Here is a 24,656-nt window from a genome sequence, read left to right as displayed (position 1 = left end):
TATGACTATGACTATAATTGATGGTGTGTATACACTGGCATTGCTCTTTTGTTAGCAGTGTTAAAGGGATAGTTCACCCATTAATGTCAATTCTGTCATCATTTATTCACCCTCCAAACCAGTACGAAATTCTTTATTCTGTAGAACTGAATTATTATTAATAATAATTATTCTGTAGAAGTTAATTTTAGGGCTGTCAAACGATTAATCGCGATTAATCGCATCTAAAATAAAAGTTTGTGTTTAAATAATATATGTGAGTGCACTGTTTATAATTATTTTGTATATATATATATATATATATATATATATATATATATATATAAATACACACACATGCATGTATGTTTAAGAAAAAAAAAATTATTTATATATAAAATATTTATAATTATATATAATATAAATTCTAAATAAATCTATATATTCTTAAATATATACAGTACAAGCATGTGTGTGTATTTATATATATAAAATAATTATACACAGTGTACCCACATATACTTATTTTTTTATTTTAACACAAACTTATTTTGTTTGCGATTAATCGTGATTAATCGTTTGACAGGCCTAGTTATTTTGTCACGAAATGTAACTGAATTATCGCCCAGCCCTTTATGTAAAGTTGGATATATAAGTGTCTAACTTCATCGACATACAAACAGTTTGTGTAGGCAATTATATTAAATAACACATCTCAACTGCTTAATTGCTTAGATTGTCACTTAATCTGTGACTATAAGGCATGATTGATTTGAAGATTCTTTTTATTCAGTGAAAGTCAATGGGGTCCAAAATTGTTTTTAAAAGATTCTTCAAAATATTCAAAATAAAACATTTAATATAGGTTTTGAGAGTAAGTATGTCAACATTTTTGGGTGAACTTAACTACTATCTCTTTAAGACTGCAATAGTCAACAGGAATAGTAAGAGACAGCATGAAATATCACGGCTCGACACTTTCTGATTTACAATTATATTAATATGAAAGGACTACACATACGTATTTCTCTCCACACTGCTTTCTTGACTTCTGAACGAGACCTCCCATTTAAACACAAACAAACACATGTGAAAATTTGCCTCATGCAATCCCACAAATCACAGTTCACACACGAACCCTCTCAGAAACTGAACACGACTCTTTTCTTTAGATACAGAGTTTGCAAATGATGCACACAGTAAAAGCATTAAGAGGTTTAGTTTGTTCTTTCACATAAACATGTTTAATTTACAGTACACTTACAAACAGAAGAGATAAACAGAGGGTCTACGTCATTCACAGATGGTTCTTGTTAGTGGTGAAGGCAGTGGGATCTCATACGACCCTTTACATTTCACAGTTAAAGAACTTATTACACATTTAAAGTCTGTGATGGTGTCGAAAACCCTTGGGGTGAGAGACTGTCTTATTTGTTCTTAAAGACTCAGACGGACAGCGAATGGGTCGAATCAGCGGTGCCTGTATGTCTGTTCCAGATATGGATACGCCCTGATATTTCATTAGCGTTTCCATTATTAAATCCAAAACATTCCTCCATTTAAAAAAAGAAGTCATAAAAAAAGAAAAGGAAAAACAAACAGGCTTGAACATTTCAACAGATTTAAAGACATTTTCTGGGTTCAATGTAAGTTGAGCTTCTGTGGCTTGCTTTCCATGACCACAGAAATAATCTGGAGTCTTCATTCACATTAACAGTTATATACAGTATTTACACTGCAAAATAACAGCAAACAACAAACCCTTACGCTGTACATTTGTCTTGGTTTCCAGTACAAATATCCAGACATTCTTAAAGGAGTTGTTCACTTTTGAAAAAACTTTTGCTGATTTACTCACCCCCATGTCATCCAAGATGTCCGTGTCTTACTTTCTTCAGTCGAAAATAAATTAAGGTTTTTGATGCAAACATTCCAGGATTTTCTCCATATAATGGACTTCAATGGGGTCCAAACGGTTCAAGGTCCAAAAGACACTTTCAGTACAAACTGCAAACTGTTCAAAGGGCTTTAAACGATTCCAGATGACGAATAAGGGTCTTATCAAGTGAAACGATCACTCATTTAAAAAATAAATAACAAAGTTTAAGTTTTATAAGCTCAAATGTTCGCTGTTCTGTGATGTGCGTTCGTGACTCTCCTGTTCGAACTCGTTTATCAAAATGAACGAATCTTTTTCCGAGTCATTTGGTTAATTCAACGAACGAAACGAACAAATTGATTCGGAAAAAGATTTGTTTGAACAGGACAGTCACAAACGTGCATCGCAGAACAGAGCAAGGCGTTTTTGCCAATTAAGGCTAAAACCTGAATTTCTTTTCGACTGAAGAAAGAAAGACATGGATATCTTGGATGACATGGGGGCGAGTAAATTATCAGCAAAAGTTTTTTTTTTTTAAAGTGAACTACTCCTTTAAATCAAGAAAAGCTGAAGGACATGATTTATTAAGTCTTGTTTTCTTACTTTTTTTAAATTATAAAACAAGAATTGAATTTAAGCTTTAAAAATATCTGAAAATGAGGTAAAAAAAAACAAAACAAAACTAGTTTTTTCCTACTTTTTAGCTTGAACTTGAAATTTTCATACATTTTCCAGAAAGCAAGACTTGGTCTATTTTATATCATTTAGTTCTTAAGTTAATGTATCTTGTATTCTGTTTAGATATTTTAGTGGAAAAGGAAAAAAAGTACTGAGTAAAGGGCCGTTTACACGACACTTTAACTAAAAACGGGAAATCTTTCATGAATTTCTTTTGCGTGTAACGCTTCTTTGCATTGACTTAACATTGAAATCACTTGTGCCTGACGCGCTATTCGCGTCCGGTGTGAATGCACCATTACACACCTATGTAACAATAGAGCAAATTTGCATAATGCCAGTCTATGGTTCTCATTGGCTGCCGCTGAACAGGATTTGCATTGCTCCGCCCTCAAACACTGTAGTTTATCTGAGACTGGGTTTGGTTTGTGCTGTTCGTGTGTTTTGTTGGATGACCTAAACCACTCCAGAACAACATTAGCGACCTTTAACCTCTTAACTGTCACCCCCCCTTTTTTTAATAGACATGGAAATGCTCATTTCAATCTTAAATGGTTGTAATTCAAGAATGCTTTGGAATATAGACTTAAGATTGGTCTCGTTTTAAAGAAGACATTTGGCAGATTTTTCTCGAAGTGAAATAAATTAGGAAAGTGAAACAGAAAAAAAGTTATAGAAGTTTGAGTTTATAGAAATGTACAATGTAAAAAAATTAATTGTTCATATTTTATATAAAATATATATTTTCAAAACCTGGGCTACTCTAAAACAGCAGAAAAATCAAAGCCAAAAATCTGAACAAGTTGTGTTTCAAATTTTAGGTTGATATCTCAAAAAATGAGCTTTCAGAGAGATTTAGTTTGGGCGCAGTACCAAACTTTTTTGGTACCAGACTCCATTACTGCCCATATAAGGGCGTCTCCATTTCCATATGTGTTTTGAGTGATCTGAACCATTATTTTTACAAATTTCACACAATTTATGAAGTAGAAATCCTATTCAGAAGTAGTATGGGTAGTTTGGCAGATTTTGATATGAATTCAACCTCTAGGAATCATACAAAGAACACGCATGCGCGTTATAGCTTATTGCCATAACACAAATGGTGAATCTATTTTTTTTTCGTAATATTTAAAACATTTTCAGACCTTTTTTTCTAAAATAATTGAATGGATGCTATCTTTTGAACTCTGGGCATGAAATCAAACTGAGGTTTCTAACTTTTTTTCATGATTTTTCATGTTCATTGCTATTTCAAAATAAAGGTCTAAACACGCTTTATGAGTATGAAAATATTCTTGTTGCAAATTGATAAATTATGGCTCGTGTGTAAATTATTTTGAAAATCAGTCACCAAATATGGAAACTAGAGATTGTAAGCTTTCAAATGATATATAGTTTGTCAATATTACTTAAGGTCTTTTCTAAGATATTATTGTTTTAAAAATATAATGGCAAGTGTCCCACCTGTCGGACGGTGACAGTTAACTGGTTAAAAAAGCATAATCGGCACTTTAATAGAAGCACAAATACGTCAACTGCAGGACACAGAAGATGTGCATAAAGATGAATTTGTAATGAACCCAGACTGTTCCTGAAATTATATTTTGTGGCTATAAGTGTTTTGTGCAAATTTCCTTAAAATTATTCATTTATTAACCGATAGGAGTCCAATTTCCAGCAAATTTAAATGGCTAATATTTGTAGTGTAGGTTTTTCTTTTGCACGTCAGTCGACATTGGTTAAAAAAAGAACAGAATGGTTTTTCATAAACAGATCCCGCCCTCAAGACTACTTGGCTTTTATACACCTTTTTAGTTACAGTTTGCAGTTTTCAGATTACAATAATTTCTTGTGTATTTTGGATTTGCTACTAAACTTGTATCAACATATGGAAAAAAAAGTAAAGAATATACATATACAATATGTACAGTTCACCAGAGGTTAAAGTATTTAAAAAATCAAACATTGTGTTATTATAAATAATGTTTCAAGAAAATATAATGCTACACATGCCTGTCCTGGAAGAATATCTGCGCGTACACCGTTCCTGTGTTTGCCGCTTTGACTTCAGGCAGCGGCTTTATCAGTTCAAGCTCGGCGTACGTCAGACTCTCCTCTGCAATTTTGGGCTGTCGGGAGACGGGACAACAGTGGAGGAGTTACAGCTCGCTTATAAAATATTAAACATGGCAGTTTTGGCAATACAAATACCAAACTTCTATGTATTTCACAAAAGTAACTTACCAAAGCCACTTTTCTGGGTTGAGGTTTTAAAAGCTTTGGCTTTCGCATTTTGTCTGCAATAGGGGCTGAGATGTAATATTGTAGTTATTAAACTGAGATTCACAGTCTGCACGTCAGTGACATGTAGAGGTCAGTAATTTCACTCTACCTTTAGCCGGTATCTCCGGTGGCACATCTGGCTGCTCAACACTTTTATTTTTCTTGTACTTTCTCACCTTCTTGGGAAGAGCTGGAGACAGACTGACCACACTAGTGACCGTCTCCCCTGAACTGGACAAACATGGACACACTCTCAGTTTCTGAGGAAGGTTGCCCTCCTTCATTTTTATTTCATAGAAAAATGTAAACTATATCATCACCCAGTGATATTGTAAGGTGAATATATATAGTAAATCCTACACTGCCAAATTTGGCTCAAATATGGACAAACCTAAATGTTGGGTTAAAAATGTAATACAAAAAAAATTACGGTTGAAAGTGAAAGATGAAGTTGGGTTAAAATTTTAAATTACATTTTTAACCCAACTTTTATGTTTGTCCATATTTCACTCAAATTTGGATTAAAACAACGCAGCATTGTTTAGAGTGTAAACTGCAAAATAAGTATTTTTTTTTTTACTTTCCCAGTAGAAATATCTAAACATTCTTAAAACAAGATTACTTTAGGTAGTGTAGAAAAAAATGTCTGCCAATAGGATAAGATAAATAAACTTTATTTTAAAAGGAAAATCTGTTTCTTTATTTACCCCATTGGCAGACGTTTGTTATTGTTATTTGTTTTATGGACTTTTATTTTGTAGTGTTTTGTTCCCATTTTTCCTGCACTTTAAAATGCTGGGTTATTTCAGCCCAAATTTGGATCAAATGTTGACAAACCCAGTAATTGGGTTAACATTTTAAATGACATTTTTAACCCAAAGTTTGGGTTTGTCCATATTTTACCCATTTTATTTTATTTTATTTTTGTCTTTTACCTGCATAAATACAGCCGTAAAGCAATAAATAGCAAATCTCAGTTGTGTGATTGTTTATATTGTATTACACTCTAGAAATTGCTGGGTTGTTTCAACCCAACAGACAAACCCAGCCATTGGGTTACATTTTTTTAATTACATTTTTAACCCAACATTTGGGTTTGTTAGAGTGTAAACTGCAAAATAAGTATTTTTTTTAAACTTTTCCAGTAGAAATATCTAAACATTCTTAAAACATGATTAGGTATAGTGTAGAAAAAAATGTCTGCCAATAGGATAAGATAAATAAACTTAATTTTAAAAGGAAAATCTGTTTCTTTATTTACCCCATTGGCAGACGTTTGTTATTGTTATTTGTTTTATGGACTTTTATTTTGTAGTATTTTGTTCCCATTTTTCCTGCACTCTAAAAATGCTGGGTTATTTCAGCCCAAATTTGGATCAAATGTTGACAAACCCAGTAATTGGGTTAACATTTTAAATGACATTTTTAACCCAAAGTTTGGGTTTGTCCATATTTTACCCATTTTATTTTATTTTATTTTTGTCTTTTACCTGCATAAATACAGCCGTAAAGCAATAAATAGCAAATCTCAGTTGTGTGATTGTTTATATTGTATTACACTCTAGAAATTGCTGGGTTGTTTCAACCCAACAGATAAACCCAGCCATTGGGTTACATTTTTTTAATTACATTTTTAACCCAACGTTTGAGTTTGTCCATATTTGACCCAAAGTTGGCTCAAAACAACCCAGCATTTTTAGAGTGTATATTGTCTTATCACACAGCTATCTATATAAAGTTGCATATAAGCAGCATGTCCAACTTTTTCCGCATACAGCAACTCTTTTAGGGTAATATGTACTATAAAGTATGTATACAACTGCATGATTGGTTATATCGTCACAAAATATGTACTATATTATTGTACTCTATTCTGCTATATACAACTATAAGGCATGAAGATATTGATTTTTTTGCAAAGCTGCTTGCTTGTGTTGAGACAAGCACTACACCAATAGATTTGACTTGACTCATCTTTTCATATTTTCTCACCTGTTTTGTGGGCTCTTGACCAAATGATAGTTTTCTAACAAAAAGGAGCATATGAAAAAATGTCAATGAGCATATTGTATGACGAGGAGCATGATTAACATGCACATTAATTGTTTATCAGATATCAACAACAGCAAGAATCCTACCTTTTAATCGTCTCTTCCTCTGCAGATACTGACAGCTCACAGCTATAGTGAACATGCACATGCACAAGAGCCCGACACAACACACCAGCACAGCACACAGATACACATCTGAAACACAAGGGAAACAACACTTCATGTAGTCGAAAACATGCACTCTGTACATCCACAACATTCTGTGTAATCTTTCTGTATTATCCATATCCTGGCAATAACGAGCAAAAAAAAAAAAAAAAAAAAGAGAGAAAGAAGGATTAACTAAATTTCAGCTAAAGTCAGTCCCTCCAGGATTTCACGATTTTTTTTTGTGATTTTTGCGATCAAAATGACTGATTTTGTGGTGGTAATTTCCAAAAATTTGTGAAAAAATTTGCGATTAATATTTAACATTTACCATAATAGTATTCAGTCCTTCCAGAAAAACACGGAGTTTTTTTTTGTGATTGTTGCGGGCAAAAATTGATTGATTATGCGGCCCGTTTTCTTTAAAAATGCGATGGAATATGCGGGATATTTATGCAATTTTATGCGATGAAATTGCTGGAATTTACAAAAATTGAGGGAACTTGCAAAAATTGCGGTTTGATGAAAAAGAGAAAAAAAGTGATTCCCCCAACATCCTGTTAATATAAGTCATTTCTTATTACTTCCTTTGATAAACAAGCATACTACATCATAGAAAGTGTTGGGAATATTTAATTTCTCATCTTGTTTTATTTCAGACTGTAAGAGTGTAAATAAGGTGTGGCCCCTTTAAGAGCTGCGCTCTTCCCTGTTGAACTGTCGAACACCCCATGTGTGCGGGTAATTTCTGTTTGATGCTACTACTTTTATCTTATGTTGTTTATTAAGTAACAATGTGACAGTAGAACGTTCGACAGACAGTTATACGAGTTCGATTTGTGAGATGTCAATCGCCTCCGTGAGTCTGTCTGGCGTCGCGTAATTGCGTCACTTCATAACGTTCCCATGGAAACAGGGGAAATGGCTGCTCTTATGTGAAGCAAACGCAACATTCCTCAACTTTCTGCTAAGATACATGTGACTTTTTTTAGCAACGAAAATGCGAGGATTATGAAATTATGCAAACCCCGCATATTTTGCACGGAAATCGGCAATTTATGCGGCGAAAGTGAGGCGTATTTGAAAAAATGCGGCCCCCGCATAAATATGCGGACTTTGGCTGATTTTGCATTGAATTCAGCGATCGCATAATCGCGTTTTTCTGGAGGGACTGTAAAGTAAAAATTCAGTCATTTACCTTACATCTTTCATGTTTTCTTTTTTGTGTTGTTTTCTAAACAGGTTTAGGGCAGATTTATTAACCGCTTGCTCCAGCGCAAACCCTCTTTGGCGTTAAAACGACTCTCAGAATTTACTAAAGACACGCAGTGAAAAATTAGCGCTGAAAGGCGTGGACAGGGTTATTTTTGCGGCTGAACTTATTGGATATGCATATGTAGAGGTTTCACTATCAGAAATTAGTGACCTATTAAGGAACTATGTCAGTCCAAGGGGAAAATAAAGACATTATCTCAGATACTTTATCTCATATTTTGCTCTTAATAGACTATTTATAAATGTTACAATCACTAACGAAAACAAAAACAGCATTCAATCTTAGTCCCTCAGCGAAAATGAAATTGTACTAATGAACTGCCTGTAGGGGACGGCAAATCAGTGGCTTAACAAGTATAGTTCGAAATTTTCGTAGGTTAAAAAATAAATACGACCTCACGTTACGTCAATCACGCTTGCACACTGCCTCTAAAACTTTCGTCCGTCATAAAAAAAAAATCGAATCGAGATCGATTTTCTGTGTTTTTCGCATCCGTAGCAAGCAGTTTGAATGGTGTTTTGACAATTCAGAGCCACCGAATCACGAATACGGAAAAACGCATACGAAAATTTTGCACGGAACTTCGAAATTGGTCGTGAAGCAACCGTTACCCTCGGATATTCACAATGGTGAAATTAATGATTTTAATGAATGTAATGCATGCATAAATATCTACACAAAACAAATGACCCTCAATACATCTCAAATAAAAACATAGTACATTTTATAGAGCTAATTAATATATTGATTTAATAATTAGAAAATATTTTTTTCTGCTATAGTTAATTATAACCAATATTTTACAGAAAGACTGTTTACAGAGTTAACACATTTGTAATTCTAGCCTCGCACTCATAGTTTTTATTAGAATACATAACTTCCGGTTGGCCGGTCGGTCGCATACGGTCTAGCCGCAGAAGTTCAGATATTTCAACGGATCCAAAGCTCAAATCGGATCAGAATTTTCCGCACACGCATATGATCGGAACTCCCCGCAGCTCCCGTACGACTCTCCATTGGAAATGAATGACTTCCGGTCCGACGGCGGTCGTTTGTCGTGTGCAGTGGAAAGGCGGCTTCAGTGTGGGACCACTGATCTATATAATGACTGGATAGCTCATGACGTTCATGACTTAATAACACCACTCACATGGCTGTGCACTCGTAATGACAAATGAAGGATGTTAAGAGGCTAAAAGCAGGTTTAGAGCTTGCCCCATTGAAGTCAACAGGGTGCGAATTTTAAAAACACGGTGTAGGCAACACTGATTTTTGACGTTTTTGTCTGTACTGACAGCACTTCAAATGTACAAAAAAAATGAGCTCAATGTTAAAATTGACCGGAGTTCTCCTTTAAGGAAAGCCGTCATTCCTTCTATCTCTATAAGATTATTTGCTGCATCTAAAAGAACGTGTTTAGTGAGTTTTTGGTTCAAGAGAAGATGTCTGAACACAGTTTTGTGGCTTACCTTCAAACAGACTCCACAGTTCCTCCTTTGGTCGGCCGGCTGCTGGGAGAACATGGACTGCGAGAGGAAGAAGAGAGAATTGCACACTCATCACGGTGGCTCCAGACCTTCATAATTACATGAAACATGCAGTTAAATCAAGTAAATTGCAGGGGAAGATGTGTGTGGGATGACAGCAGCGAGGCTTTCCCTCTCTCTGGATATGGTCCTGGCTCATGGTGGCTAACACCCACTGTGACGCCCTGAAATACTCGAAACCACGACAGCTGACGACAGAAAGACTAGCAGGCCGAACAAACACAGCCACCTCGGCTACTGAGGACGTTTAGCCGCATGTCTGGGTGAGCAACAGACCACTGAAGAGCTCATTTGACTCTCTTGAATCAAATGAGTTGAATTGAACCTGTGTGTTCTGCACATAGACTTCGCTCTGAAGCCGCCAGTGTCTCGATATGGCGCTGACATCTCGGCACCTGCGTTTTCGGGACCAGACGTGCGCAGTCGTGAGCAGGAAGTAAAGCCGCGAAATCAAGGCCCCGCCCTCACTCTCGCCTGGTGTCTGCTGATTGCAGTACCTCGTTAAAATAAGGTAAATACAACTACTAACCACACAGTTAACATTATAAAAAAAAGTCGCACTGAGAACCTGTCAATCACAGCTGTCAATCATGATGTCACAGCACTGTTTATAGCATCAAATAACTAACTAAAAATTTACTTATTTTAAAAACAAACTCTTGAAATTACTTCAACGTGACAGAAACTACAGTAAATGACAGAAACGATCTTTGGAAAAAAGATATGTGAAGTGTAATTTAATTGTTTAGTTGGTCTCACGTCCCGGTGAATAACACAGGGAGGCGGGGTTTATGACCTATACTAGGACCGGCCACTGGGGGGCGATCGAGACGTTTTGGATTCACTTTTGAGTGCTTGTGCAGCACACTTGGTTCTGCACTGTAAACAATGATCAATAAGTTATGACAACATATATTTTTACATTGCTTTAACTCAGTGGTTCTCAAAGTGGGGTCCTAAAGCCAGGGGGTCCGCGAAATAATTTACAACCTAACGTTTTTTTCCATGCTATGAGTCATGTTTTCTTTATCATCTGAAAACATGCTGTTTATTCCTAAGTAACTTATATAAAGCATTTAACATAAAACAATACAAAGTAGACACTTAAAGTTTTCTATAGATAGATAATCTATGTCTTTGCGTCAAGTAGACTATTCGCTGCTGTTGATTTTGCGGGACGTGCGCCAGAAAGGAGACAGAGAGACGGCATGAACCCGCATCCGGTTCTTTTCTGTATTTTTAAAAGGCATGACATTTTGTAGTCATTTATAATGTAGCCTATACACAAATAAAAAAAATGGACACTTTACCGTTTCGGATGATGCACTCTTGTCTTATCTATGACCATAAATAAGAGTATTCCTGTTTCCACTGCTGAGGAAAAATTCCCATGTAATTGCGCGCCGGCGTCTCGCGTGCGCGCACAATAGTCAGTTCTAGCACTGCTACTGTAGATTTGACATTAGAAGTCTGATCATTATCAAAATAAAAGTGCATAGTGACAGGGCCGTACCCACAACTGAGGTTGCAAGGATGCACATCGCGATGATACTGACCTTCTCGTCTGAGGTGCTTCAGCAGACTAACAACGATAGCTCGTCAATGTCAAAATGTTTGAGTCGGAGTGAACTCAAAGTTCCCCGCACGACGTTTCAGTCAACGGTCATAAAGTGCGAGATAAGATGTAGGCCTTAATTAACAAACAGCTGTTTTAGATAAAAGTTTTAAAAAACGACTGAAACAATCAGTTTGCAAATTATTAATCAAGCTCAACTTTAACAAAGGAAAAAGCAGGTCAATAGAAACATACTGTGCCCATGAGATTAACATTTATGGATTCATATATTTAACATGTACTGTATGTTTTTTTAGCTAATTACAGTAGCTCAAATTAACAACGCACGCACCTATTAAACATAATGCCATTATCATTGTATTTATAGGCTTATGGGCTTTATTTGTGTGCAGAATAGGCCTAATTATTGAAACATTTCTCTTTTAAGGCCATTCCTGATTGGAATATGTGATTGTGTTTCGTGACATCTTGACAAAAAAAAAAAAAAATGTATGCCACTGACTGACATGCTTCTACTAAATCTATAGTTATCCAATTGTGGGGCCTTAAAACACCTTAAAATGCACATGTGTAGATCAAGAACATCAAAAATTCCTAAGTGAGGGATCCTAAGTGATTCCTAGCAAGATCACTTTCGTTATCTCAGTAGGCTATTTAGAAATTCCTGCATAGTACCCTGGGTGGAGACCATTCATTTTGTGCAAAAATATTTCATTTGCCGCTCACACATTAACTTTGTGCTCAATAACTGTTATAAATATGAGGGGGGTCCTTGGAATTTTTTTCCCCCTGAAAGGGGTCCCTGGCACCAAAATGTTTGAGAACCCCTGCTTTAACTCATCAAAATATATATATGTATATATATTTTAAGTTATAAGAGTATAAAACTCATTTTTAACTTAGTTTAATGCTTTTTTTTTTTTACAGTTTGCCAGCAGAAGTTTAAGTTAAGCAATGTATATTTTGTGCTTCCCTAGTTTTAAAAAAATATAATGGAAACAACTATTCTATGAAACATGATTATTTTTTTTTTTAACTATCATTACATCATAAACTCAGGCCCATTGGAAAAATGCGGCGACATTTGTCCAAAATGATATCACATTGCTTTTTGCATGTTACACGATACTTTAAAAGAGATGAGTGGCGCTACAAGCATGTTCAGTTTAATTCAAAACAGAAAAACATGAATCTGACTGGTTTATTACATTGGTAGTGGTACACTGAAAAAAATGGAGTACGATTTTCACTCTGAAATGGTACAATTAATTACAAGAAACCGAAAAAAAAAGACTGAAATAGATTTGTAAAACATGTAACACACAACATACAACAATGTTTCATTTACAACTGAATAATTTTTTTATGGTGTATGTATCACGGCAGTTCGGAAATAAAATGTCCAGTAAGTATCGCGTTTGATAATAACACAGAACCTGTAACCGATAGAGTTAACAAAAGCAAACGTGAGATAAAAGCCCACTTTCTGAAGCAACCATGTCATTATCTGCTTCTTCAACTCTTTTATCGAGACGGGACTCGTCCCCGAGCGCTTCACGTCACGAGAGTAGTGCTGTACCAGCTGAGCAACCGAGCAAGTTTACAATGTGAGAAAAGGCCAAATGTGTTAGTTTACAAATGGGAAAGGTGCTTTGAGGTCATGATGACATAGTATTGTGTAAGGAACTGCGTGAATTAGAATAGAGCATGCACACCATTTCCAGTTGACTATATGCGTTCTTATTAACCCCGTTACACATGTCTTCTGCTTTTTCTGCTTGCGAACGGACTACTATTTATTTCTCTTTTCATGGGTCTTGGAGATATGTGCTTATTTTTGGAGCCCTTGCTCATGCCTGACTGAACCGGGGAGGGACAAAAGCTCTATTGAGTCATGGCTTATATCTGGACAAAATAAGAGCCAGATACAAACTCTTCAGTGATTTACTAAAGGCTAATGTCGCTGTACAGGATGTCATCTGTTGAAGACCTCACAGACGCATGAATAGAGACGCATGTTTCAATAGAGCAGCTGCATCAACTGACATTAATGATTTCATTGCACGACCACAACACATTCAACTATGAAAGAGTATAAACTAGGGAATTGAACATCTTCCCTTGTCTCTGCAATGTGAATGATCACATTTACCCATGACAACTAAGGCTTAATGGTTGGCGTGCCTTTTATTCAGCATGGCATTGCCATTTTAGCATTGGAAATAAAGATGTGCGCAGCAAAAATGGACCCGTTTACTTTAAATCTAGGCTTTTCCGCAGGGACAGCTTTTAAGGAGTAGTTCACTTTTCAAAAAACTTTTGCTGATAATTTACTCACCTCCATGTCATCCAAGATGTCCACGTCTTTCTTTCTTCAGTCGAAAAGAAATTAAGGTTTTTGATGAAAACATTCCGGGATTTTCTCCATATAATGGACTTCAATGGGGTCCAAACGGTTTAAGGTCCAAAAGACTCCCCTGTTCGAACTCGTTCATCAAAATGAATGAATTCGATCATTTCGTTCATTGAATGAACCAAATGACTCTGGAAAAGATTCGTTCATTTTGATGAACTATATCGAACAGGAGAGTCACGAACGCACATCACAGAACAGCGAACATTTGAGCTTATAAAACTTAAACTTTGTTATTTATTTATTAAATGAGCGATCGTTTCGCTTGATAAGACCCTTATTCATCGTCTGGAATCGTTTAAAGCCCTTTGAACAGTTTGCATTTGCACTGAAACTGTCTTTTGGACCTTAAACCGTTTGGACCCCATTGAAGTCCATTATATGGAGAAAAATCCTGGAATGTTTTCATCAAAAACCTTAATTTCTTTTCGACTAAAGAAAGAAAGACGTGGACATCTTGGATGACATGGGGGTGAGTAAATTATCAGCTAAAGTTTTTCAGAAGTGAACTACTTAACTGATTTGCAACACGTGCTGACAAGATTCATACCAAGCATCTCGCTATTGTTGTCGAACCCAGAAACACGGCCAGTATTCCCTGCTTTCTCTGCTAGTGTGTATTTAAATCTGCACCACATCCTCCCTCACATGGCAGAGACACTCATGGCTCTCCTTACAGATACTCTCAGTGGAAAATGTGATTGTGTGAGGAACAGAGAGTTTTGAGCTTAGTGGTATGGACTGGTTTTGGGACTACCTCACTTATATGGTTGGATGACCTAATTATCATTTAAATTGAGTTTAGTAGTTAAAGCTATGTATCAACTGAAGGATATAAATTGTTCCATACTAAGTGTTATTTCTAACAGTAAGGTCTTATCTTGTGTACCAGTATGGAAGAGTTTATATAATGATCTACAATGTGTTTGTAATTTTTTATCGTTCATATGAAACGACTTTCCTTTTTTTTAGCTGATGTCATCATGAATCCCTCTTTTAAAGCTCTCCACTCAACCGCTTGAATCTGCTCTCACTTGTAATCCCCTCTTTTCACAATCAGATAAAATATCCCTTTTCTCTCGCCAGATTACAGCAGTGAAATTTTGTCATGCACTTTGTTAGACTAAAATGTATTTTTTTTTAAATATTATTAATAATACATTTCAATAATATTTGAAAAAATAGTAATTTAGAAGTCTTTTTACACTTCTAAAATTGAATAGCCTATGAAATGGCTGGACGAGCTCCATTGCTGTACTTACATTTACATGTACATTTTATTCATTTAGCTGCCGCTTTTATCCAAAGCGACTTACAATTGCTATATATGTCAGAGGTCACACGCCTCTGGAGCAACTAGGGGTTAAGTGTCTTGCTCAGGGACACATTGGTGTCTCACAGTGGATTCGAACCCGGATCTCTCACACCAAAGGCATGTGTCTTATCCACTGCGCCACTATAGACATACTTACACTGTCTAATACCCGACCCTAAACCTGACCGACAGCATTAACAAAAGCAAACATGCGATACGAAGGCATTTGCTGAAGCAAATATCGTGAATTTCATGGGATTCGTACCCGAGCGTTTCACATCCCGAGTGCAATGCTGTAGCGGGTGAGTGACCGAGCAAGTTTACTATAGCCACGTTTCCACCGCAGGAACTTTCCTCAGGAACCAGGGTCTGAATAAAATTACGGGTAAATATTTCCCCCTCCGAAAGCATAGATATCCACAATAAAGGCTAGATGTCTCGTCCGCGCTGCTGGCCAATGGAGGTCGTCGTCCACACCTGGCGGCCATCTTGCCACAGTCAGCTCGCTCACGCGTAACATTGTGTTTTAATGGTACTTTTTAAATAACCATAACTTGCTCAATTTTCTACCGATTTTCAAACGGTTTGGTTTGTTATAAATGTCAAAGATGTAGTTATGAAACTGCATACGTATGAATAATAAGTGAATAAATAAATAACCATCCACAATTATAGCCACGTTAATAACGTTTGTAAGAAACCAAGCCGTTTGTAAATCCGTCAAGATTTCACCGAGATAAGAGTATTTGTGTTCGTGTTGATCACTCATCTTACATCAGGAACCACAGAGCCCGCCAGAAAGCTTGCCTGTGACAAGATGGCCGCCGGCAGCCTTTATTATGGATATCTATGCTCCGAAAGTCTCTGATTGCAAGGTTTCAAAGTTTAGAAACTTTCAGGGGTGGGACTTGGGCACTGAACATGCTGATTGGTTGAGTTCATGCCGCATTTTCATTGGTCGACTCTACTCAGCATTTTATTAATCTGTTGCGGTGCGTGCAGTAACAGTTGTTTTGGACAAATTGGACAAATTGTTCTGGGTAATTTTGGTAGAAACGCGGCTGATGTGAGAAAAGCCAAATATATGGAGCTGCTGATGTGATGCTAACATCAAAATGTGTTTGTTTACAAGTCATGTATGGGAAAAGTGTCTAGTCTCTATATCAATACATAATTCACACTTGTAGTCATAATTTGTGTATAAATTGCCGTTTTACTGCCACTAGTGTTCATGTCAGCAGTGAATTGTTTGCATAGGAACGTTTTTCTGCCGTTTTTCCAATGAGCCTTTGTTGGATTTGCTACTTGTCAGTGTAGATTTGACCACAAAAAAAGGATACGTCCTTTTGTTCAGACTCAGAGTAGAGTCAACTATAGTTTTTGTTAGTTTTACCTTCATGAAGGGAAAGACTGCAGATGTTTGGCAGTACACACTCACATGTAGATAACACACATGCACTAAAAGCCACACACATCCCATGTTGATTCCTGATGTGTTTAAGTAGGCCATGCGACGGCCACCCACACTGAGCACCAGTGCCCCTTTTTGGGAAACGCTGATCTGTTCCTGGTCCTCGCCTTTTATGACTCTTCCTGCTTTGCTGTGAACCCCTTTATACATAAAAAATATGTCTGGACTTATTTAGTCTTGGATCCCGAGAGCGACAGTCTCTCTGTGTTTCTGTAAGTTAGTGAAGGAAAACTCCACTCCTCAGCCAGTGTCAATAGCGTTTGGCTGTCACTACGCCAGTGTTCACTTTGTTTCTGTCAACCCCCGACGGCCAAAAGACAGATATATAGCGCATAAATATTAGATCACATTTCCACATGTTTTTAATGGAAAATCTAACACATACAACCCCAAAACAGTGTCTCGACATGTCGCTTATGCGGTGAGTGTTTTGTCAGATGTTTCAAACCTCGAGACAATTTAAGAGTCTAGATGAGAGAAACTCTCAACGAAAAGTCACAACAGCATATGGAATAGTGCTAGTGATGGGCGCTTTTGTGAAGCTTCAAAGCCTTTATGAAAAATAGATTTGGTGTATTAAACAGCAAAAGTGATTTCAGAAGGCTTTGTTGCGTTATAACAGTTTCGAAAATGACACAGAGAGTAGTTATTAACCAAGCTCTCTAAATCGAACAACACAATAATAAAATAAGTAAGGGTTAATGCCCGACGAGGTGTCCATTGTCAGGTTTTAATGGACGACGGCGAGGCGTAAACCGGCTAAAAGGTGTAAAACCTGACAATGGACACCTCGTCGGGCATTAACCCGCTTATACCATGGTCACTTGCCAAATAAAACATTTTTAAAACATTAGTTTATATTTTAATTAGGCTAAATCTAGTTTTTACAAATAATAACTTGACTGACTGTTTATCTAGCAACCGGAGATATTTATAGTCCGCTTAGCTCGTATCCCTTCAGGTTCACAAATGCATTTTTTTTTCATGAAACACAAAGGTAGGCATAGTTTTTTTTATTACACCTAAAACAATTAATCAAACAACAATAAAAAAACAATTAGCTCTGAGCTCCAGCGATTTGCGCTTAACGTTATAGAGGGCAATAAATTATATATAATACATTTATTGTTGTTGTTGTTGAGGATAACCCCTTGAGATGAAACATCTCGTTTTCGAGGGGGTCCTCGAGACAAAACAAAAATAATACAACACATGTACTGTACATTCACTCACACAAAAGCTCTACCTCATCCCACCTCGCAATTAATCAGATCAAAGAGAGGGTCATTTGCCTCAGGCTCATTAGGCTTGAAACGCTGTAACGTCCAGCCTTCTCCAGCCTTGGTTGTCTGGACAGCTGCGTAAAACTCCCGCAGGGTCTCATTCAGGGGTGCGTTTCCCGAAAGCATCGTTATCCAACTATGGTCGCAAGTTACGTCGTTACCAATAGAGTTCAATGGAGCAGAGCAGCAGCGGTGTAATTTTCTCCGTTTTATTTACATTTTTTCTTTCTTCAGCAGCATACCAGTCGTCAAAGTTGCCATATTCTCCATAAATGTTAAAAGAAATAGCACGAAGTCGCTCATTGTTGTATTAGGCTATAATATCTAACGTTAGATGATAGAGCATGTGACTGCCTGTTGCTATGGTTACTCACAGCCGTTGTGGGCAGCGCATTTATTTATTAATTTCGAATGGTAAACAGGCAGTTTCACCAGAACTACTTTACTAGGTGTCCTCTATCACTTTTTAACGGACACCCTGCAGCCAATCAGAATCGAGTATTCACCCAGACCATGGTATAACTCGTATTATACAGACACTTCATATTTAGTGGTATTTGATGATTTGCTAATAGGGCTTGGGCGTTGTGGAAAACTGATTGAGATCAAATTAACGCTAGATTTTTTATATAAATTACAAACATGTCATCTGAGGACTATTTCTCAGTTATTTTGCCTTATTACCAGACTCAATATTTGGCTCGTTCTTACATAGTAGAGCACGTTCGCACATGCACACTGTTCAAACACGTTACTCTAAATCTTTTGACAAACTAAAAGACTTAAATAAGAGTTGAATGTATACTAAATAAAAGGCACCGGTTGTACTGAATGTCAGCTTGCTTATTTTGCTCAAGATAAGGATTTATTACGTCCAAATGTCATGCGATATAGAAACGATCCCTCTAACCGCAGGTCGAGAGCTGTCGTTCAAACCACACAACTTTGCGATGCTGTTTGCGAATGTTCGTTGGAATGATGTTTTTCGGGAAACACCGACTCGTTGAACTATGCGAACGACGGAACTTGCGACCACAGTTGGCTAACGATGCTTTCGGGAAACGCACCCCATAGCCGTACCAGCAGTGGAAAAGCGCCATTTGTTGGAAATTTCATTTGGATCCAAACCGTTGATAGTGCCGATTTTGTCCACATATCGGTCCCTGGCTTCCCTATTTGACTTATCTCGGTAAATTCCACATCCTTTTAGGGATTTGAAATTCTCTTTATTTTCTTTCTCCCAACTTTGCTTCTTCTCCTCGTTCGACTTGCTGGTATAGAGGGCGGCAGTGGCTCAGTGGTTCATGTAGGTTGTCTACAAACCGAAAGGTTGGTGGTTCAATCCCCGGTTCCACCTGACCAAGTGTCGAGGTGTCCATGAGCAAGACACCTAACCCCGGCTGCTCCCGACGAGCTGGATGGCGCCTTGTATGGCTGCCGTCGCCGTCGGTGTATGAATGTGTGTGTGAATGGGTGAATGTGAGGCAAATTGTAAAGCGCTTTGGTGGCCATTGGGTCTATGAAAGCGCTATATAAATGCAGTCCATTTACCATTTACCATTTACCATTTACCATTTGCTGTATGTTTACATTCGCGAGCCCATCAACATGGCCGCCACGTCCCAGAATGCAATGCGGCACCCAAGCCCTATTGCTTCTATAGGTTCAACATTTGCAATTGGTTTCTAAAAGGTGTTTTTTATGCATAATGTGGGCTTTTGTTGCATTTACACCATACTGACCACCAGCCTGTGGCGTTTTGAGGGAGTATTTTGTGAAGCAATTGAAGCTTATTTTCTCCTATACCGGTTCATACTGAAAACCAGTGTATATTTTTGTTATGATATTAATTTTGTTTTTCATTCGCTGCGCGACACTGTATTTTCCTGTCAAATGTTGAGAGCGCACCATTCGCGAATCTCTCCTCTTCCCTAGATAACAATCTTAGGTTATAAGAACGTTTTCATAACGTTTCCATTAAGTTAGAAAACTAAACACGTTATTTCTGAATGATCTAGGATGATTCAAAACGTCCGTTTTTTTAGACGTTGTATTAACGTTATTTCTTGGTTATAAGAACGTTATTCAAAACGTCATAAGAACGTTCAGTTTTCCAATTAAATAAACGTTGTATTAACGTTCTTGCTTGAACGTCATTAGAACGTTCAATTCTGCCGTTATATAAACGTTGTATTTAAACGCTATTTTCTGGTTATAAGAATGTTATTAGAATGTTAAGAAATAACAATTTTAGGTTATACTGGGCACTATTCTGTTCTACAATATTCACCAATGTCTGTAAAATAGACCATCCTAAGTCAATTTATTGCAGTAATTCCTCTCTCAACCAGTAGAAAATGCTTTGAACACCTTATTATGCATGGAAAAAAAACATAAAACCGGCTTAATTTTGAAAAAAACAAAAAAAAAACAAAACCAAAAACGTGCTATAAATTTTTGATCAAACCGCCCAGCACTATTTTCTCCCATCAGTAACCCACGCTGTGCGTTCGACAAACCTCTGAGCTGCGTCGAGGCCGAGCCGTTGGTCAAAGCTTTCCATCGTTCCCGCTGCTTCTTAAACTCCTGCACCCTGCAGCTGTACAGACCCCGGTCCTGCTCGCTGATGTTCACGATGACCAGGTTGTATATCTTGCCGTGTTTCACCACTGTGAGTTTCATTTTGGGCTTGTGGAAGCTCTTGGTGTAGTTCCCGTAAAACTTGGCCCTCTGCATGTTGACCCGGGCCACCAGCAGCTCCTCTCGCCCCGACTCCGGCTGAAACATCCAGCGCACCACAGGCAGACTCGCGGACCGGCGCCGCAGGCTCAGCTGGCAGGACAGGGTGACGTTCCCCCCCTCAGACACCACCGTGAACGGAGAGGGAGTCACTGTGACGTTGAGAGCCCAGCACACATCTGGAAAGTATGTGACACTGATGAGACAGATGGAGGCGCAATGTTTTAGAAAAACGACTGCTAACTGGATGAAAAATGATTAAACACAAGTTTTTTTTAATTTTATTTAGCGTCTCCGTCGTGTAAGACAGCAATTTGTTTGAGGCTTTTAAGAGCATTGTAAAGCAATGCATGCTGGGAAATTAAAACTGAGAGCCTCTCCAGACCCTGTTGCTTCTGCTTAACGAGACTTTTTGACAGGCCATCTGGAGAACATTACTTGGGTGGATCTCAGACAGACATCGCCACAAATTCATATATATATATATATATATATATATGTGTGTGTGTGTCTACACTAGTTTTCGAAAGTTTGGGGTCGGTAAGATTTGTTTTTGAAATAAGTCTTTTATGCCCACCTGGACTGCATTTATGTGATCAAAAATACAGGAAAAACAGTAAAATTGTGAAATATTTTTACAATTTAAAATAACTGTTTTCTACGGAAGTGTATTGCATTCACTCGAAGAAAAAAATCTACTCGGTTTTTCTGAATTAAGTAATTAATTATCTCAGAATTACAAGATAATATTTCATGGTAAAAAGATTTTTCTCTGTGTTTTTTTTCTGAATTAATGGGTTAATTATCTAAAAATTGCAAGATCATTTTTCATGGAAAAAGTTTTTGCTCTGTTTTTCTGAATTAACGGGTTAATTATCTCAGAATTACAAGATAATTTTTAATGGAAAAAAGTTTTTGCTCTGTTTTTTTGAATTAACGAGTTAATTATCTCATAATTACAAGATCATTTTTCACGGAAAAAAGTTTTTGCTCTGTTGTTCTGAATTAACGAGTTAATCATCTCAGAGTTACTAGATAATATTTCATGGAAAAAAATTGATCTATTTTTCTGTATTAACGTTTTAATTATCTCAGAATTACAAGATAATTTTTAATGGAAAACAGTTTTTGTTCTGTTTTTCTGAATTAACAAGTTAATTATCTCATAATTACAAGATAATTTTTCATGGGAATTTTTTTTTGCTGTTTTTCTGAATTAATGAGTGAATTATCTCAGAATTACAAGATAATTTTTCATGGAAAAAAAGTTTTTGCTCTGTTTTTCTGAATTAACGAGTTAATTATCTCAAAATTACGAGATTAAAAAAAGTTTTTTCTCTGTTTTTCTGAATTAACAAGTTAATTATCTCAGAATTACAAGATAATATTTCATGGTAAAAATTATTCTTGCTCTGTTTTCTGAATTAATGACTTGATTATCTCAAAAACGTTTTTTCCATGAAAAATTATCTCGTAATTCTGAGATAATTAACTAATTAATTCAGAAAAACGGAGTAGATTTTTTCTTCAAGTGAATGCAATACGCTTCCGTAGTTTTCTATGTGAACATATTGTAAAGTATAGTTTATTCCTGTGATAAAGTTGAATTTTCAGCATTACTCCAGTCTTCATGATCCTTCAGAAATCATGCTGATTTGCTACTCAAGAAACATTTCTAAACAAACAAACAAAAAAAGGATTCTTCGATGAATATAAATAATTTTTGTTATTATTTTATTATTGTGGGGTTTTGAGGTCAATTCCCCAAGCATCATTTTGTGAAATATATATACAAATTGGAAATAATCGTGTATATAAAACCGTAATATACAGGCATAAATTCTATTAATTTGAAAGTTTAGTCATGTAAATTTGAATATGGACTTAATATAAAGTTATAAGTAGATGTAAACATACTTCTACAAAATCTGTCACAATCACAATTTTCCATGAGCAGAAAGCATTTTTAAGGAAGAAAACAACCTGGTGTATCACTTCTTTCCGAGGATGTTGTGCTATTTCTAAACTCAAAGTGACACATACACACACACACACACACACACACAGATATGTGTGTGACAAAAAGTGAGGATGTTCCTTCTATACTTGTGAAGGAGGAGTCAGAAACCACAGCATGCTCGTATCCGAAGGGAAAAAGTGAATTACCAGGAAAAAAAACAAACAAATGAACAGTTGAATCTTCATTCTGCCCTATAGCATTTATATTGAGGCATTTATATAGTCTGTCTGTCTGGGGACCTTCAGCAACTCTCAGAGCCACAAAAAGCACATTAAAAAGAAACATGCATTACATGCAAAAAAGTCACTTTTAACACCTAGACTGATTTTCTAATACTGAAAAATCACATGTCCAAATCAAACCGACTGCACTTACTTCCAAAGAGGAGTTTAGTCAGGAGAGCTGTTAGCACTGCAGAGATCTTCATTCTCCAGTCCGATCATGGGCTCCATGCAACTCCAGTTCAATCTCTATGAATTCCTCTACTCTTTTTCTCTCTCTTCTGTGTAACCCGAGACAGGGCACGCTCTGTTTTTACTTAGTGTACACCCTCTATCCTCCCCCTTTGTACAGGACTTACACACACTACACTCAATGAAGACGATGTCATTTCCTCTTCAGAAGGTGGAAATCTAGTTTTAGTTGGAGAAAGTTACAAACAAGGTTTACTGCCGGTGAAACATCTCATACACAGGTTCCTTGAAGAAACTTTAAAAAGAGTAGTTCACTTTTCAAAAAAAAAACCTTTTGCTGATACTCACCCCAATGTCATCCTTTCTTTCTTCAGTCGAAAACAAATTAAGGTTTTTGATGAAAACTTTCCAGGATTTTTCTCCATATAATGGACTTCAATGGGGTCCAAACGGTTCAAGGTCCAAAAGACAGTTTCAGTGCAAACTGTTCAAAGGGCTTTAAACGACACCAGACGATGAATAAGGGTCTTATCAAGCGAAACGAGCGCTCATTAAATTAATAAATAAAAAAAAGTATACATTTTATAAGCACAAATGCTCGCCTTTCTCTGTTCTGTGATGAGTTTACGTGACTCTCCTGTTCGAACTCCTGTTCAAAAAATCTTTTTTCGAGTCATTTGGTTTATTTTGTTCGTTGAGTGAACCAAATGACTCGAAAAAAGATTTTTCTGGTGTCGTTTAAAGCCCTTTGAAGCTGCACTGAAACTCTCTTTTGGACCTTGAACCGCTTGGACCCCATTGAAGTCCATTATATGGAGAAAAATTTTGTTAAAAACTTTGTTATTTATTTATTAAATGAGCGATCGTTTCACATGATAAGACCCTTATTCATCGTCTGGAATCGTTTAAAGCCCTTTGAACAGTTTGTAGTTTGCACTGAAACACTCTTTTGGACCTTGAAGCCTTTGGACCCCATTGAAGTCCATTATATGGAGAAAAATCCTAGAATGTTTTCATCAAAAACCTTAATTTCTTTTCAAATGTAGAAAGAAAGACATGGGCATCTTGGTTGACATGGGGGTGAGTAAATTATCAGCATAAGTTTTTTTTTTAAAAGTGAACTACTCCTTTAACATGAAGGGAAGTAATCGCACTAATGGTTTTTGATATGGGCAGTATTTCAGATACATGTATTTGAAATACAAAATACTATTTTACATTTTTCCACACAGTATTTTGTATTTGTATTTAAATACATTTTCATGTATTTATGCCCATCCCTGAGTATGCATGTTGTAAGTTGTGGCTGAAGTGTAAACTGTAATCTATCATGAAAATGGCCCGATGGAAGAGTTGTTGTTTGCAACCAAGAAGGTTATATGGCTAAATCTGCTCAGTCGGTTTTTGGATATTGCTCGTGTGTAGGATGGTCACAATGTCCTCAAAATAATGTTTTTGCCCTATATGCTTAATGTGAAGTGTGTGGCTGGTCAAGGACGACTAGTGAGCGTTTCGACAGGATGATGAATGTGGAATCGCCTCAAATGACCTGGATTAGACGTCCGATTTCATCTCGAACTGTG

General features: G+C 36.7%; 1 protein-coding gene across 1 annotated transcript; it reads right to left on the bottom strand.

Moving 5' to 3' along the window:
• Positions 1-942: 942 nt before the first annotated feature.
• On the bottom strand, positions 943-23,150 carry vstm4b (V-set and transmembrane domain containing 4b). The gene is made up of 8 exons (XM_039655339.2): positions 23,036-23,150; positions 20,421-20,819; positions 9,766-9,822; positions 6,961-7,068; positions 6,815-6,848; positions 4,932-5,053; positions 4,784-4,848; positions 943-4,668 (listed from the first exon to the last, which is right to left on the bottom strand). The coding sequence occupies exons 1-8, from the start codon at positions 23,085-23,087 to the stop codon at positions 4,543-4,545; spliced, it is 963 nt and encodes a 320-aa protein (XP_039511273.1). The 5' UTR covers positions 23,088-23,150; the 3' UTR covers positions 943-4,542.
• Between the last annotated feature and the right edge of the window lie 1,506 nt (positions 23,151-24,656).

Source organism: Pimephales promelas, chromosome 17 (assembly GCF_988280905.1).
Source record: "Pimephales promelas chromosome 17, fPimPro1.hap1.1, whole genome shotgun sequence".
Taxonomy (NCBI): Eukaryota; Metazoa; Chordata; class Actinopteri; order Cypriniformes; family Leuciscidae; genus Pimephales; species Pimephales promelas.
The sequence above is the reverse complement of the archived record's forward strand: the minus strand, read 5'-3'. Positions and strand labels throughout refer to the sequence as shown.

Bases quoted from the DNA above. Each gene is read 5' to 3' on its own strand.
- vstm4b (XM_039655339.2), bottom strand. From the start codon at position 23,087: ATGAAGATCTCTGCAGTGCTAACAGCTCTCCTGACTAAACTCCTCTTT. The intron at 20,820-23,035 runs GTAAGTGCAGTC...CATACTTTCCAG, and splicing joins GACTAAACTCCTCTTTGGAA to ATGTGTGCTGGGCTCTCAAC. The intron at 4,669-4,783 runs GTAAGTTACTTT...GTCTCCCGACAG, and splicing joins AACCCAGAAAAGTGGCTTTG to CCCAAAATTGCAGAGGAGAG.